General features: G+C 46.7%; 1 protein-coding gene across 4 annotated transcripts in view; it reads right to left on the bottom strand.

Moving 5' to 3' along the window:
- ano11 (anoctamin 11) overlaps positions 1 to 15,012 on the bottom strand; it is a 29,347-nt gene extending 14,335 nt beyond the window's left edge. The window contains exons 1-16 of one of the 4 annotated variants that reach the window (XM_064300737.1): positions 14,478 to 15,012; positions 10,541 to 10,700; positions 9,792 to 9,997; positions 8,959 to 9,091; positions 8,365 to 8,558; positions 8,108 to 8,215; positions 7,406 to 7,542; positions 6,966 to 7,023; positions 6,544 to 6,654; positions 6,272 to 6,437; positions 5,653 to 5,743; positions 4,308 to 4,404; positions 3,839 to 3,982; positions 2,474 to 2,611; positions 1,960 to 2,058; positions 1,243 to 1,345 (exon numbers count right to left, since the gene is read on the bottom strand). In XM_064300737.1, coding sequence (XP_064156807.1) covers positions 1,243 to 1,345; positions 1,960 to 2,058; positions 2,474 to 2,611; positions 3,839 to 3,982; positions 4,308 to 4,404; positions 5,653 to 5,743; positions 6,272 to 6,437; positions 6,544 to 6,654; positions 6,966 to 7,023; positions 7,406 to 7,542; positions 8,108 to 8,215; positions 8,365 to 8,558; positions 8,959 to 9,091; positions 9,792 to 9,926 — 1,714 coding nt within the window. In that variant the 5' untranslated portion in view covers positions 9,927 to 9,997; positions 10,541 to 10,700; positions 14,478 to 15,012. Of the gene's footprint in view, positions 1 to 1,242; positions 1,346 to 1,959; positions 2,059 to 2,473; positions 2,612 to 3,838; positions 3,983 to 4,307; positions 4,405 to 5,652; positions 5,744 to 6,271; positions 6,438 to 6,543; positions 6,655 to 6,965; positions 7,024 to 7,405; positions 7,543 to 8,107; positions 8,216 to 8,364; positions 8,559 to 8,958; positions 9,092 to 9,791; positions 9,998 to 10,540; positions 11,015 to 14,477 lie in introns of those variants that run through there. The other 3 variants (XM_064300739.1, XM_064300740.1, XM_064300738.1) reach the window with 3 other exon arrangements.
- Between the last annotated feature and the right edge of the window lie 733 nt (positions 15,013 to 15,745).

The following is a 15,745-nucleotide window of genomic DNA, read 5'->3' as shown; positions in this document are numbered from 1 at the left end:
TTTCTTTTTTGTTTTTTTTTGTTTTTTTTTACAACAGTGTGTGTAAAAAAATAAAGAAGGAATTGGAAGGGAAAGTGTAAGGCTACCAAGAGACCCACAGAGAGCAGCATACAGGCCCAATGATTTAGAGTTTAATTCCAGGACTCTGAGTCTCACCTGGGCCCTGGGGGGCAGCTGTGAATTCTCAGGCCCTGGAAAACTATACCCCCCAATATATTTTGTAACAAATAAAAATAGTCACAACCCATATTGTGAGCCCCTCCCCCACCCAGGGGCCCGAGCCCGGTACAATGTGTCCCAGTTGTGCCCCCCTCCCCCCCCATATCTGCGGCTGCGCCTGAGCCATTAGAAATCCCCCCCCTCCCCCCCCCATAGCCAGCCCTATAGTGAAGGGGGACGGCAGGAAATCCATGAGGAATTAAAATGGCCGTAACTCTCACTGCTGCGTGCAGAGTCCCCCCCCCCAGTCCGATACAGCACAACAGCACACAAACACCCCCCCCCCCCACCTGCAGACCCCCCCCAGCCCGATACAGCACAACAGCACACAAACACCCCCCCCCCACCTGCAGACCTCCCCAGCTTGACACACTGCAGTAACACACAAACAACCCCCCCCCACCTGGAGACCCCCCAGCCTGACACACTGCAGTAACACACAAACAACCCCCCCCCACCTGCAGGCCCCCCAGCCTGACACACGCAGTAGACACAAAAAACCCCCTACCTGCAGCCCCCCCCAGCCTGACACACACAGTACACACAAATCCCCCCTCACCTGCAGCCCCCCCCCCAGCCTGACAAACAGCAATAGCGCACAAAAGCCCTCCCTACCTGCTCTAAAGCACAGCTTATAACACCTGCTCCCAAAAGCGTACAACAGTCTGTTTAGCTAAAAAAAATATTTTTTTTACATTTCATACAGTTACCAAGAAGAATAACAGCATTACTTTCTGTTATTAAAGAACAACAGCCTTCATTTTACATTCAACTTAATCTAGAATCTAGAGTCATTTAGGACTTGGGTTTCTGGAGAATGGATAATTTAGAAAAATCTGTTTCAAAACCGTGAAAATATTGCATGCACAGCAGAAAACTGCGTTCATTTAATGACTGAATCTTGCACACTAATGTACGTGTACACGCTTTATGCTCGACGGAACCCAAGACCTCCATTTTGTCCATTCTGTGGTAACACAAATCCGGGCACGCCGGCGGTGGTGGGGGACCCCCCCGGCTTACCCCACTTGGTGAGCCGCTCGGCCAGCGCGGTGTAGACCTGCCCCATGAGGAGGATGAGTGCCAGGTTCACCATGCTGCTGGAGATGTTGGCGATGTTCCCCGCCTGAGGAACACCCCCCAAAAAACCGGGGAGAGGGTGGAGAGAGGGGAGAGAGGGAAGAGGGGAGAGCAGGAGAGGGGGAGAGGGGGAGAGAGGGGAGAGAGGGAAGAGAGGGAAGAGGGGAGAGCAGGAGAGGGAAGAGAGAAAAGAGGGGAGAGAGGGGAGAGAGAGAAGGAAGAGAGGGAGAGGGAAGAGGAGAGAGAGTCAGCAGAGCAGCCAGTGGTCAGCAACAGGCAGGCTGAGGTCGACAGTTGGGAGGCAGCCAGTCAGGTCCATTAAAGGAATGGAACACGGACAATGTACAAACGATGAACTGGAAGGGTCGAGCTCGGAGACAGACCGCTGGTATAAACAGCCTATGCAGCCGTTTAGGGCTACAACCATCCCTGGGCCACACAATTCAAGTGAAAAAATGAAATGTTTGTACAGTGTAGTTAATTATGTGTTTTCATTGTACAGTGTAGTTATTTACGTGTCTCCAGTGATCGCTTCCTGTGGCCTATGATTGCATCTGTCACCCCCCACCCAAAAACCTTGTTGTTTAGGGCCACCAAAATCCTACAGCTGGCTCAGACCAGAGGCTACGGGCAGATGTTTTGTGACAAGGTGAGACGTACCTGAGTGCGTAGCATGGAGCTCCCGGTGTGGAACATCATGACGCTGACGATTCCGCGGTACATGATGACCGTCACCAGGAAGATCATCACCACGCACAGCTGGGAGGAGCAGAGAGTGGAGAGCCAATGAGCACAGGGTTTGGGGGAGGAAGGCAGACTACATCACAGCACTAGCTACAACAGCATCGGGTACTGGCAAACCTTTACTACAAAGCCTTTTCTCTTAAACACAAAACATTCAGATGCTTCAAATGTACTCATTCAAGCCTGTCCCTTCGATAACCGAGTCTGTTTAAATGCAAATTTGATGTAAATATTTGTCACAAAATGCTGCATTATTAAGAGAATGTACCGTTCTAACACATTACTAAGAAACTGCATATTAACTAACAAGCTTCCTGATGAAGCGTACAGAATTCCACTACCAACTGTCACAAAGTGTTACGCCTGTGAGTAACACAAACATCGGGTTCTGCCAGTTATCGACCCGAGCGCCTGTTCGCGTCAGTCTCACCATTATCACGATGACCATGGAGCCGGTCAGCATGCGAGACATCCGGTCCTTTTTGGGGAAGTAGGGCTCCTTCACCCCCGTCACCGGGTTGTGCTCCATGGCCGGGGCCATGGCGGCGAACTCCGGGCGCGGCCGCTCCTGGAAGGGACGAGGGGGGCGAAGAGGGAAAAGACGGTCACGTTTTAAAGATATTCACTTTAACGTTCATATCTGCACTCAGCTACATGTGCCACGTGGTATATCTGCCTCTTTTTACATTAATAAAACATAAAGTTAGGCTACAGTTACCTAGTTAGGCTAATACGATTACGTTAGTTTTTATTTGGCAGGATTGTTTTTGTTTTTGTCTGATTCTGATTAGGCAAATGTGATTTCAGTGCTAGTTTGTACTTGGCAGGATTGTTGTTTGCTGAACAGGTTACTCTACAGGGTTGGAGTCCTGATCTGTGGTCACTTCTGGCACTACGATCTTTACTTCACTCTAGTGTGTTTCTTTTGCACCTCTGCACCTTGAACTAATGCACTTGTTGTACGTCGCTCTGGATAAGAGCGTCTGCTAAATGCCTGTAATGTAATGTAATGTAATACAGGGATAAGGATTCATTACTTTCACATGAAAGCTTTGATGCATGTTCAAATAATCTACTACTATCAACTTATCATGTTAAATTTGCATAAAAGTTCCATGAACTCTAAGTACACTCCTCATGCACAACAACTCCACTTGCACAACAACTGCCTGATGACCAACAAAGATTCACAAAAAATAGAGCCACAAGTAAAAAGTAATTGAACATAAACAAACATAGAAAATAACAGTAATGATAAAATAATATGTTTTACTGCAATCCATACATATTTCATCAAAGATAAAAAGCTATTCACACCTGACTTCAAAAGGGAAAAATTGCAAACAGGGCAGTGAAAATACAGGAGAGCTCCAGTCCCTGAGAGACAGCAAAGGTCCTGGTGATGTGGTCACCTGTTTGCTCCAGGGCCTCTATACCTCTCTCTGACTGGGGGGGATCCTAACTGGGGTGTGTGTGTCAGAAGAGAACCGAGAATTCCCATGCCCATGCAGGGGTCTAAAGCTCTTCCTCTTCCTCTAACCCTCTCCCTCAGTCTTCCCAAGCCCACGCAGGATCTGAACCTCTTCCTCAACGTACCCATGCCCATGCAGGCTCTGAACCTCTTCCTCAGCGTTCCCATGCCCATGCAGGCTCTGAACCTCTTCCTCAACGTTCCCATGCCCACGCAGGGTCTGAAGCTCTTCCTTTTCCTCTAACCCTCTCCCTCAGTCTTCCCAAGCCCACGCAGGGTCTGAACCTCTTCCCCAGCATTCCCATGCCCATGCAGGGTCCGAACCTCTTCCTCGTGGAAGTCCATGCAGTCCCAGTGGTGCGCCAGCGTGGCGTTCTTGCGCTTCCAGTACTCCAGGAAGGTCACGGCCCAGAAGGACATGAAGACGCTGAAGAAGACCGTGCCCGGGTGGTCAAACAGGTACCCCAGCTGCACGCAGGGAAGCAGGGACGCAGGGACGCGGAGAGGGGAGAAATGGAGAGTGAAGAGAGCAAGAAATATAGGACTCCACCTTCCAGTTAATGTAGGACTCCACTACCTTCTCACTAATACAGGACTCCTCTACCTTCTCTTTAGCATTGGACCCTTCTACCTTCTCATTAATATAGGACTTAGTGTTCTAGAACTCTGCCGTTTTCAGTTACCAGGAGTGATTGTTACATCAGCATTGGAATGTTCAGTTAAGAACATTATAATCACACGTTTGTGATCTCACACCTTTAAAGGGTTGAAAGGCCCACAGTGCCCAGCGTACCTTTGCCATGGGGCAGATGTCGGAGATGTTCCACACGCTGCAGGTGTTACAGAGCGGGCACATGAGGTAGTGCCCGCCGCTGGTGCAGATGTCCTTCCTGCGACGGGGCATAAACACGACGGAAAAAAACGGGATTGGGCCGAGACCAAGACAGAGGTGCCGGGAGAAGACAGACAGACAGGTGAAGAGGTCATACAGACAGACAGACAGACAGGCAGGTGAAGAGGTCACACAGACAGACAGGTGAAGAGGCCATACAGACAGACAGACAGACAGGCAGGTGAAGAGGTCACACAGACAGACAGGTGAAGAGGCCATACAGACAAACAGACAGACAGGCAGACAGGTGAAGAGGTCACACAGACAGACAGGTGAAGAGGCCATACAGACAGACAGACAGGTGAAGAGGTCACACAGACAGACAGGCAGGTGAAGAGGCCACACAGACAGACAGGCAGACAGACAGGTGAAGAGGTCACACAGACAGACAGGTGAAGAGGCCACACAGACAGCCAGAGAGACAGACAGGTGAAGACAAAGAGAAGCATAATGCAGATAAATTCAGGGAGGAGAGGTAGTGAGTGATGAGAAAGTATACGCGAGAGCGAAGGGAAGAGGATACGAAGAAAAGATCATAATTAACCCGCTGCCTGGTCTATTTTACAAGCCATTTATTTTCCAGAGGGTGAATTGATGGAGTGCGAAAATGAACACACCCTCTGATAACATCCTTTGGGTATACTGACCCACGCACACACACACACACATTCACACACACACACACACACTCACACACACACAATTACGTGTGCTTGCACAGCAGTTTTTTTAATGTATCTAGCAACAGGTAAGAGACATGCAGCTTTAGCATACTTACAGCCACTAAAGTATCCTCACACAGTGCTATAGCATTAATTGAACTATTAATGAGTAGTCATTCCCATTTGCATATGGACCTAATTGTTTCAATCCACCTACTTCTGTTATTTTATCTTTTTATCTCTCTCTCTCTCTCTCTCTCTCTCTCTGTCTGTCTGTTCCGCGATAAATTCGTAGCAAACACCCCCAACCCTTCGCCAAAGATTCCCCCAGGGAGGGCCGGCCTGGCAGTTTCCATGGCAACGGATAGGAGGCGAAGCGGGAGAGGACGGACCGCCTTCCCGCAGTGTGGAAGGGACACAGAGTGCCACAGGTAAAACAGGCCCGCTAACGCCGATAAACGTAATAGATCCGCCCACGGCAGGGGAGGGGGGGGGAGTGGGGGGGCATTAAGACACATGATGGGAATTACACAGAGAATGGGGGGCCGGGGGCAGGGGGTAGGGGGGCGGAGGTGGTGACTCACGCAGGAGTGTTGCTCCCCATCGTCATGATTCCTGACACAAACACAAAAGTTCCGACCACTGCAGCGGGGAGGAGCCAAGCGGTGTAGAATCCTGCGGGTTTGCAGCGAGAGAGAGAGAGAGACAGAGAGAGAGAGAGAGAGACGGAATCAGACACACGCAGACACATAGGCCACGGCCAACAAGTCCAAAATAAAACATCCCAGTAGTCACAGAACATGAACTATAGAATTCAGAGCATCCTAGTTTGCACCTCACAAGAGCGTTTTTTATTTATTTCTTATTTATTGCTATAATAATATAATTTAATTATGTGTTATGTGCCTCACATTTCATTGTGATTATTCTCTTCTTGCCCACTGACAAACAAAGAGATGACCTGCTTATTGGAGATAGGAAAAAGTGCGCATCAACCAGCAAAATGAAGAGTGCTGAGCCCAAATATACATCAACTGATCAAACAACTCATGAACATGAGTGAGGTAGCACATCCAAAAATAATGGAAAAAAAATACAGATTCCTTACTTTTGACTATTTATTATTAGGCACGCATTAGAACAACGCTGATGCGTTTCGGCATTACCGCCTTCACCAGAGCATCACTCTGACGGCCTGCTTACCCAGCCAGGCGAAGTAAATGGCGATCTTTTCGCCGAAGTACTCGCGGATGTGGTCCAGGGGCTGGTACTTGTACCAGCGGGACCAGCGGGCCCAGTAATGGAACAGGACCTGCCGCTGGTTCAGCTGGTCCGGCGGGATCTCGTTGTCCTTGATCGCAAAGGAGCCCTGAGAATGGGGTCAGAAAACCCGAGTCGGCGGTTTAGAACTCTGCCGCTGCACTGAGCGCGTGCGAGCGTCAGCGCGGTGGGGGGGGGGGGGGCGTGTCTCTGACCTCGTGCAGCGGGAACACCGCCGTGAACACGCCTTCGTTCAGCAGCCTGGCCACGCCCACTTCGGCCCGCTTCCGCTTGCCGTACGGCGTGCGCGACAGGATCTCGTACACCTGCCGACGGCAAAGAAAACGCTGATGTCACACACAAACAGCGAGCGGTGAGTGTGTGTGTGTGTGTGTGTGTGTGTGTGTGAGAGAGAGTGAGTGTGAGTGTGTGTGTGTGTGATGCATTTTTGTGTGTGTGTGTCTGTGTGTGAGTATGCATTTGTGTGTGTGTGTGTGTGTGAGTGTGTGTGTGTGGTGCATTTGTGTGTGTGTGTGTGTGTGTCTGTGTGTGTGTGTGTGTGTGTGTGTGTGGTGCATTTTTGTGTGTGTGTCTGTGTGTGCGGTGTGTGTGTGTGTGTGTGGTGTGTGTTACTCACAACGCGATGACGCTGTGTGTTAGTAAAGTAGTTTTCATGGTCCTCAGAGCCCAGGAACCTGCACAGACAAACAAACATACACCGTATAAATAATGTAGCACAGTACAGTTAGAAGCATATAACTTTATAGCATCATTTAATTTAAGCTTCTTCACTGTTTCTTGTAATATTGATTAATCTTGAGAGTACTACGTCAAGAATTTGTTCACGAAACGTGCATTTCACTTGTTTAGTGCCTGAGTTTGATCAGCTTAACACTAAATATTGTCGCTGTCTATTCTGTTCTAGTGCTTGTTGTTTCCCTGGTTATTTTCACTTGGTCTTGGCCCTGGAAGTTATATCTGCCCAGTGAATAAACGTAACTGGAAATAAATCTGCTAATGCTCTCATCCCCTGTAGCGCGTGTGGACCGCACGCACGCGCGAGAAGGCCTGACTCACTTCTCCATCTTGGATTTGCGGAAGGCACAGGTGTAGTAGTCCACCGGCTTGTTTGGTACGGACTGCGCCATGACGTTCGGGATGCAGAGCTTCCGAAGGACCTGATCTGACGTGTTGATGTCTGGATTAGGTTGAGCCTACGAGACAGGGAGTACACAATCAAATTAAATTATGAGCCGACAGCACCAATTAGACCCCGCGGGCAAGTAAGCGTAGTTAAAAAACAGAAACAGCTGTACATAAAAGATTACGGAAAGTCTTGAAATTCCACTGGTATAAATCGGTCTACAGCTGTGGCTTGATTCCATCTCGTTAACTTGCTCGCACCTGCTCCAGGCACGACTGCCGTAAACAGATAAATCTGCCTTCTGTTGCACCGATTGTTCTTCCAAAAAGGATGCAAGGAAAGTATAGCAAAATGGCTGACTCCTGAGATTCCCTGTAATACAGTGGTTCCCAAGCCCCTCCTTGGGTACCCCCAGCCGAATCCAGGTGTTTGGTGGGTTCCAGCTCAAGCCCACCTGATAACAACTAATCAAGCCCGTCAGGTGTGTTTGAGATGGAATTGATCAAACTCCTGGATCCGGCTGGGAGAATCCGAGGAGAGGTTTGAGAACCAGTGATCTAATACACCATACCGTTTAGCTTCATTTTCCTGGTGTCTGCCTCTCATTCATCTTCATGTGCAGTACCAGCTCTGACCTGTAGGGGTGCTCTAAGAGCCAGCTCCTCAGCGTAGTAGACCAGCACATCCCACGGAGCGCTAAGCTTCATATAATGGATGGTTTTCTTCACGCTCACAGTCTCCTCCTAGCGACGGAGGGGAAAGAAGTCACAGCCCCAAAGGAACACGGCATGCCCCAAAAACATAAATCAAGAAGGAATTAAACGCGTATGACAACGCCAAGCCTTCATACGCCGTGATAAGGGTTAGCGTGCGCGCGCGGCTACCGCCTGACCTTCTCCAGGAGCAGCCCGGCCGTCTGCAGGTTGTGGATGAACCTGTCCCGCCATCGCGCCTGCTGAGCCTTCCGCCGCTCGGACCGGCTGGCCTCCTCGGGGGCGCCCTCGCCCTGCTCCGCCCCGTCGCCCCGCCCTCGCGCCCGGGACCGCCGCTTCCTGCGAGACCGCACCTCCCACACCAGCACAAAGTCTGCCGAAAAAGGACATCTCTGTAACGGCTCACGTCCAGTGTCCCACTTCCTTCCTGCCTAACACTCATAATGCCCATTAGTCCTCATAATCATTAGCTTGAATGAGAAGTTGTCAGTTGTTGTCAGTACAACAATTTCATTATAATAATTATGAGTCTTCAATGACATGCATTACTCATTCAAACCCATGTGAAAAAATAGTATGCTGAACTATACCTGAAGAATACTATTTTATAATTCAGAATACTTGAAAGTTTATATAATTATGCTATAAGTATGCGGAGTATGCTATTTTTTCACATGGGAATGCTAGTATTCAAGCTCATGATCATACCATACGTGTCACCATTTTTCACCCCATTATGTGTTTTTATTAAGATTATTTAGCTAAATTGTCACCTATTTTGGTTTTCCCATCTCTGAAGCAGTTCCCTTTGGGACGCGAAGGCTGACGACCCCCCTTATCGCAGTGGACGTAGATGGGGTCATCACCTTCCCCCTCGTCATCATCACCAGCAGTAGCAGCGGCAAGCTGAAAGTGTGATGGATGATCTTCAAACACGACTGAGAATTTCTAACAGCCTATTAAAATGTATTGATAAGTCATCAATCACCCCGACAGATTTTAAGCCCTCCGACACACAGAACAGGCATGTGGAAAGCGCAGTGTAGTGTATTCATGGGTGAACTAAAAATAAACTGCATTACACGTACAAATTTAAATGGAAAAAAACTAAATTAATCGATAAAGCTAAAACCAAAACTTGGTTGTGACGATAAAGTGTTGGAACCTCCAATGCAAATTCAACAGCAATTGCATTTGATGATGCAGAATGCTTGGTGTTTGGAAAAGAGAAGGCCAGTTGATTGAGAATGAATCCTAGGCGTTTAACATGTAAGATTCACATGGCCTTTGCATATATAAACAGAACTTCACAGCATTAAAAAGCATCATGACATCAAACACACAATAATATAGACATAACTGACAATTAACTAAATTAGTAGACACTTTCGAACAAAGTGACTTACATTTCACAGACAAAAGAGTGCACTCAGTCCTATACCACAAATTACAGACACACACGCATGTTTATACCACTGAACAGTGGCAGCAGAGGACACACTCCATTTAACAAAAAACTGGCCCCACAGACGGTAAACGCGACCGATCACTGCGATCGCGGGCGCAGACAAGCGGAGACCGGGGAGCGGGGCGGGTGCAGACTCACGAATCGCGGCGGGATGAACCCCCCGTTCTGCAGGCTGCCGTAGCAGTCAGCCGTGTGCTGCTCCCCGGCGTAGTCCAGGTCCAGCAGAACGTCTCTGTCCGCCATCAGCAGCTCAGAGCTCCGGTTCCTCAGCATAGTCCGGCTCTGTCTCCTGGCCAACGGCCTGGACCCGCGGCAAAGAGCAAAGGGAGGAACGCACCTACACTCTTTACAAAATATGTACAGGGAATATGTAGAAGTATGTATACATACACACACCATTCACAAACACACACACACACCATACATACACACACCATTCACAAACACACACACCATACACACACACACACCATTCACAAACACACACACACCATACATACACACACACCATACACACACACACATTCACAAACACCACACAACTACACACCCTTCACAAACACACACCATACACACCACATCACAACACACACCATACACCACACCATTCAACTACAAACACACACCCTAAAAACCATCTACACAAACACACACACCATACACACACACACACACACCATTCACAAACACACACACAAGCACATACACACACCCATCACACAAACACACACACATTGAATCACACAGAGTATGCCTTCCACTTAAAAGATTACTTTCACAAACCGATTTAAATGCCGTAGAGAAATGTTATTCCTTATCACTGTTTTTCTGTCGTTCTGAATTTCCAGTAAAAGGAGAGGAAGACTGAAAAGAAAAAGATGAGCTACCTCTTCCACTGCACACGGGGCAGGGAGTGGAAAGAGAGCAGGATCAGATCGGCAGCGAGCTATCGCTCTCCTCTCCTCTCCTCTCTCCTTCTCCGCATCCCTCTGTTGCAGCCCTGCTCCACAAGGAGAGCCAAGACCGGAGTGGACTACCGTATTTCACCTAAGAGATGGGAAGCTGGATTTCACAAGTTTCCCTCCTCTCATTCTCACTCTCTTATCCATGCATTTGCATATGGCAATAAATACACTAACACGCCTGTGTTCTCTAGTATATTCCCTGCCTATATTTGTCCCTGCTCCTTCACTGAGAACACAAACGTATGCAAACAAAAACACACACACACATACACACACACGCACGCACGCACGCACGCACGCAGAGACACACACACAGTCCAGCTCCCTCTGCAGACAGTGTAAGCTTGGGAGTGTGGTGCAACAGTGATTTGGGCCATTGGTCCTGAAGTTCTTCCTGAATCCACTGTTTTTATCCACTGGTGTATATGCATATCTGCACAGACATACATGTGTATGCGAACGTACTGTATGTGCCGGTCTCTCTGTGTTTATGTGTCCCTGAATTGCCAATATATGCACCTATGAGGCAGGAGTTGCAGTAAGATTCCAGGACGTGGTCACCAGTACAGAAGACGGGTTTGAGCCTGAAAACTGTGGCTCCTGTCCCAACAGCAATACCTCCTCAGCATCGGGGGCCCGTAGGGATAAACACCTGCTTTCCAGGAGCAGCTGGTCACGGCCTTACATGACACAGGAGAAAAAGGCGCTGCTTGGTCTAGAGAGCCTGTACCAACGCTGTCTCTATAAAGGGAACATTACCAGGGCAAGCGCTGAAAGCTCTGTTCCCTGATATAATGGCAAACAGCAGCAAGCTGTGGCCAGCACACATCTCCACATAATGTCAGAGCTACATTCCAATGCCACAGAGCCTGATACTCACACCACTCTACAAGCCATGAATAATGATGCTGCATTATTAAAGGATAAAGTCTCTGCTCTGCTTTCTGTGCCCTGCATTCAGGTTTTTTTTTCTCCCTTTTCTTCTCTCCCACCACCACCCCCCCCCCCACCCCCTTCATCCTTACCCATCCCCCACCCCCACAACCACACCCCCCTAATCCCACCCCCTCTCTAGATCTCCCGATTTGTGTCTGCACTGCTGCATTTGCAACAGCGAGAAAAGAGTGAAATATTAATGCTGCGTAGGAAGAGCTGAAGCACATCCCCTGCATTGCTGCTTGGGGGCGGGGGGGAAGGTGGGGGGGGCAGGGGGATGGGGTGGGAGGGGCCCCAGTGTCAGCTGACCTATTAACCCAGACATCTGCTTCAACACCTGAGCGCTCTATTAATTCGTATTATACACATGCTCTATCACCTACATGTTATGTCCTTTAAGCCTACAGGTAAATGCTTAATTACAGGATACTAACTGCCTGAGCTGAACAGAGGCTGTTGCTCAGGAAACCCTTCTCTTACGCTTGCCGTGCTCATAGTTTTTTTTCTTTCTACAACGAATTAAATCAGCTAAAAAAAACATTATTATGTTACACATTCAACCCTAAAATGGCTGGTTGATTTTTTTTTCCCCCACTCAGTGACAGCAGCTGGCTCACATATAAATTGTAAAATTTTGCACCACTGCCTCTGTCCATCTGGTGAGCTGCTAATGGATCATAAACCCTAATATGGGACCACTGAACTACGGAGTGAAAGCAATGGAGATTTTCCCGATTGATAATTTTTTGTCTCAGCATTTAACCAGATGCTCTTAACCGAGTCAGTCATTTGATCTGCACGCGTCTCAACCCCCAGGCACATTGATATTATCGCACTGTATCGGCTCAGTGCTAAAATGCACGTGCTTGGCTGGTCCCCCCCCCCTCCCAAAATACACCAGTAAATGATACAGACAAGTGTTTTCTTATGAAACCTTTGGTACATACTCAGCATGCTAACCTATCCATTTTCTATTGATTCTCCTATTGATAAAGGCAAACGCAGTACAGGAAAGTGTCAAATTTCATTAATGAACCGAATGCCAGTAACACAAATCCTGTAAAAGCCAGCCCAAAAAAATTATACTCTCATCATGTAATGGACAGATAGGCCTTTAATGTAGAAAAGGAAACGTGCATTTCATCTTCAGAAATGGGATGAAAAAGAAAAATATATAGTGGCAAATGACGGTTCTTTCCTGGAAACTCTCCTCAAGCAAAATAAAACACCTTTCATGTACTGTAGAGATGTGGAGGCGCATCGACATTTCAGAGGAAAGAGATGAGGTGTGCATTTGACACAACACAAGAATAATGCCTGGCATGCACAAGTCAAGGCCTGGAGGGTCTTTTTTTCCCATGATGCACTGCAAAAAGACATTAGCAGAGATAGCTATTAAAAAAATGAATGGCCACAAATATGAGGGTCTGCGTGCGCATCTGATCCAAGCTACCAACCGACACAAAGGAATCCCATCTACGTAGCGTTCACTGCTGTTAGGACATACATACCTGAAACATATCTTTTGCTAAATAGCAAATAGTATGTCAGCAACCTCAGTATGCTTATCGCTAGCTGGTTGCTTGCCGGTGGATTAGCAAAATGGTGAGCCGTTGTCTTTCCACAGCTGTTGTACACCTGAATAATTTCTGGCATTGCTTTTGGTTGGCTGCAGTAACAAGCAAGCGATGGCCAAAAGTTTTAAAATAATTTATATCTGGCAAATGAAAATACAATTATTTTTAAAAGAAAGGGATGAAAAAAAAGCTGGACCTGTTATATTAAGGTCCAATTGTTATATTAAGCCGTTAACTACAAAATTAATATTCTCACACTTACCCCCACATTAAGCAGTTATTTCCTTTCTGGAACACAGAAAATGTGATCCAAGGGAGAAAATACATTTCCTTATAATAGTCCAAAGATCAGGGAAAGCATACCGCATACTGTATCTACAGACTGAGACTGACAAGCACAGATAAAATTCTTTCACATGTGATGGTATGATAACCATACAGTGCACCTGTGAAAAAGAATGTCCTCGCTAAGAACAATAAATTATCTAGGCTATCTATCTGAGAAAGGCTATTTAAAATATAAGATAAACCATTTGATTGTTTTGCATAAAGTGTTTAAGTTCATTCAGATGAGGAGAAAGGTGTATTTTTGTCCTCTAAGGATCCCTGTCAAAATATGCCTCTTTTCCAATGAATTAAAAACCAGGGAAGTAGTGGTTGAATAATGAAGATTATTTTTATTAAAATGTATTAAGATGAAAAATAAAAATAATATTTAATTACCCTGGTTGAATTTTTTTAAAATTGTTCTTCAAAATCAGGGGTTCATGTCGAATTATCAACTTCCAGTTTTTTGATTGACAGTAAATTTGATAGCACCGGTATTTCCTGTAGTTTTTACCAGACAGAAAAGGCTGTCTAACCATTTGAAAGCTGGTACACACGGTACTACTGATGTGACCCAGAATCAACTCAATCACAAGAAATAGGCTACTATGCTTTACCCTATCACCGAGCCTCCAAAGCACCGGTTTTCACTAAACGTAGGAGGAAACTATTGAGGTGGCCTGAAATGATCATTTGTGTTTTGACGGCTAAACTACCGTTTTATACATCGCGTCAGCAGCACAGCCTTTCAGTTCTCCAGTGATCCAGACAGGAGCTCTAACAACGTAAATCTGAGCACAGTGTTGACAGCCCCAAACTCAGCTGAACACCGAGTGTACTGATGACAGATAAAGTATAAACAAGAGAAGGAACTAACGTTTTTCCCCCCATAATTTCTGAATACATAACCTTCAATTATCATTTATACTAATACACACATGCACAAGCAATGAAATATCACCAACACAGGTTAAATATAGATACATACAAAGAAAGATACTGTGCATAGTCCTACATACGTGCACCAGTAGCGGACTGAAGTCTCTCTTCCTGTTGTGTTCATCTCGTTGAAGACCCCCTCGTGTGTTCCTCGAAGTTTTCAGACAAACCGCTACAGTGAGCATTAATGTTTTCTTGTTTGTTTGTTTTAGCAACCCTGGTTAAACTGTAGCCAGTGCTGTTCCAGTGCTAAGGCACTTGTCAGTTGTGCTGAACAAGCATTCCCAACAAAACGGCTTATTTTTCAGTAGACTAGCCGTTAGCTATGTCTATCGATCCCATTTGGTTCCATAGTCTCGCCTAGCATTTTGCTGCCTGTGTAAGTTTGTCGGCCGCTTGCAGCACTTTTCTTTTTCATTGAATGGTCTCCTTAAAAAAGGGAAATCTAACAACTCAGCCACCTGATTAAAATGCAGATTCGATCACTTTGACATAGCCTCCAATATCGAGCGAATTAGCCTAATTTGTTTAGTGGCCAGTTGTAATGACATCAGCCAAGACCATCGGAATAGGCCTACCGTGTTCTATTTCCACTCACCAAGCAACAAAATTTGATTATTATTGTCACTACAACTTCTGTTGAACACGACCTGCAAGAGAGGCCACAGCATACCTACCAGAATTTTCTGGGGAAGCATACCTTACATTTTCCTATTGTTGGTTTATGATTAATAGTAATTAAAATAGAAATGCATATGCCTTGTTCATTTTAAGATTAATGATAATTATTACCATGAGAATTAAAATATTTTTTAAATGAAAATAACTTAACAATACAAGGGACTGCAGAGAAGGCCTTGAATGCCCTGAGAGACAACCACGGGCACTGGCTGAACATTCCCACAGGTGGGGAAATGCAATACACCTACTTCATCAATGGAAAAAATAAATTATCTGAAAACATATAATAGATTAATTACACAGATCAATGTGACCTGGCCCCTGCCCCAACACCTTTTCACACTGGATCCGGACTCTGCAGACAAGAGCCTGTCTCTGTATGAAGAGGACAGCAAGCTAGGTGGCTAACAGGCTCGTGCCAAACTCTGCCCGTTGTCATTTTGAATTTGGAAAAAGTGCCATTCAGGTTATCAATATGCCAGCAGGGCAGGCCAGGGGGTTGGAGGGGACTTGGGCACAGTGCCAGCTCTACGAGCCCGTGTTGGTCCAACTGCCAACACTTAGCCTGGCGCAGCGTCAAGGAGACTAAAGTCACCGTCCATCCCCATCCCATCCCTCTAAAGCAGGCACGTACTCAGACCATTGCGCAGGAAGCCCGCCATTTTAC

Source organism: Anguilla rostrata, chromosome 11, assembly GCF_018555375.3.
Source record: "Anguilla rostrata isolate EN2019 chromosome 11, ASM1855537v3, whole genome shotgun sequence".
NCBI lineage: Eukaryota > Metazoa > Chordata > Actinopteri > Anguilliformes > Anguillidae > Anguilla > Anguilla rostrata.
The sequence above is the reverse complement of the archived record's forward strand: the minus strand, read 5'-3'. Positions and strand labels throughout refer to the sequence as shown.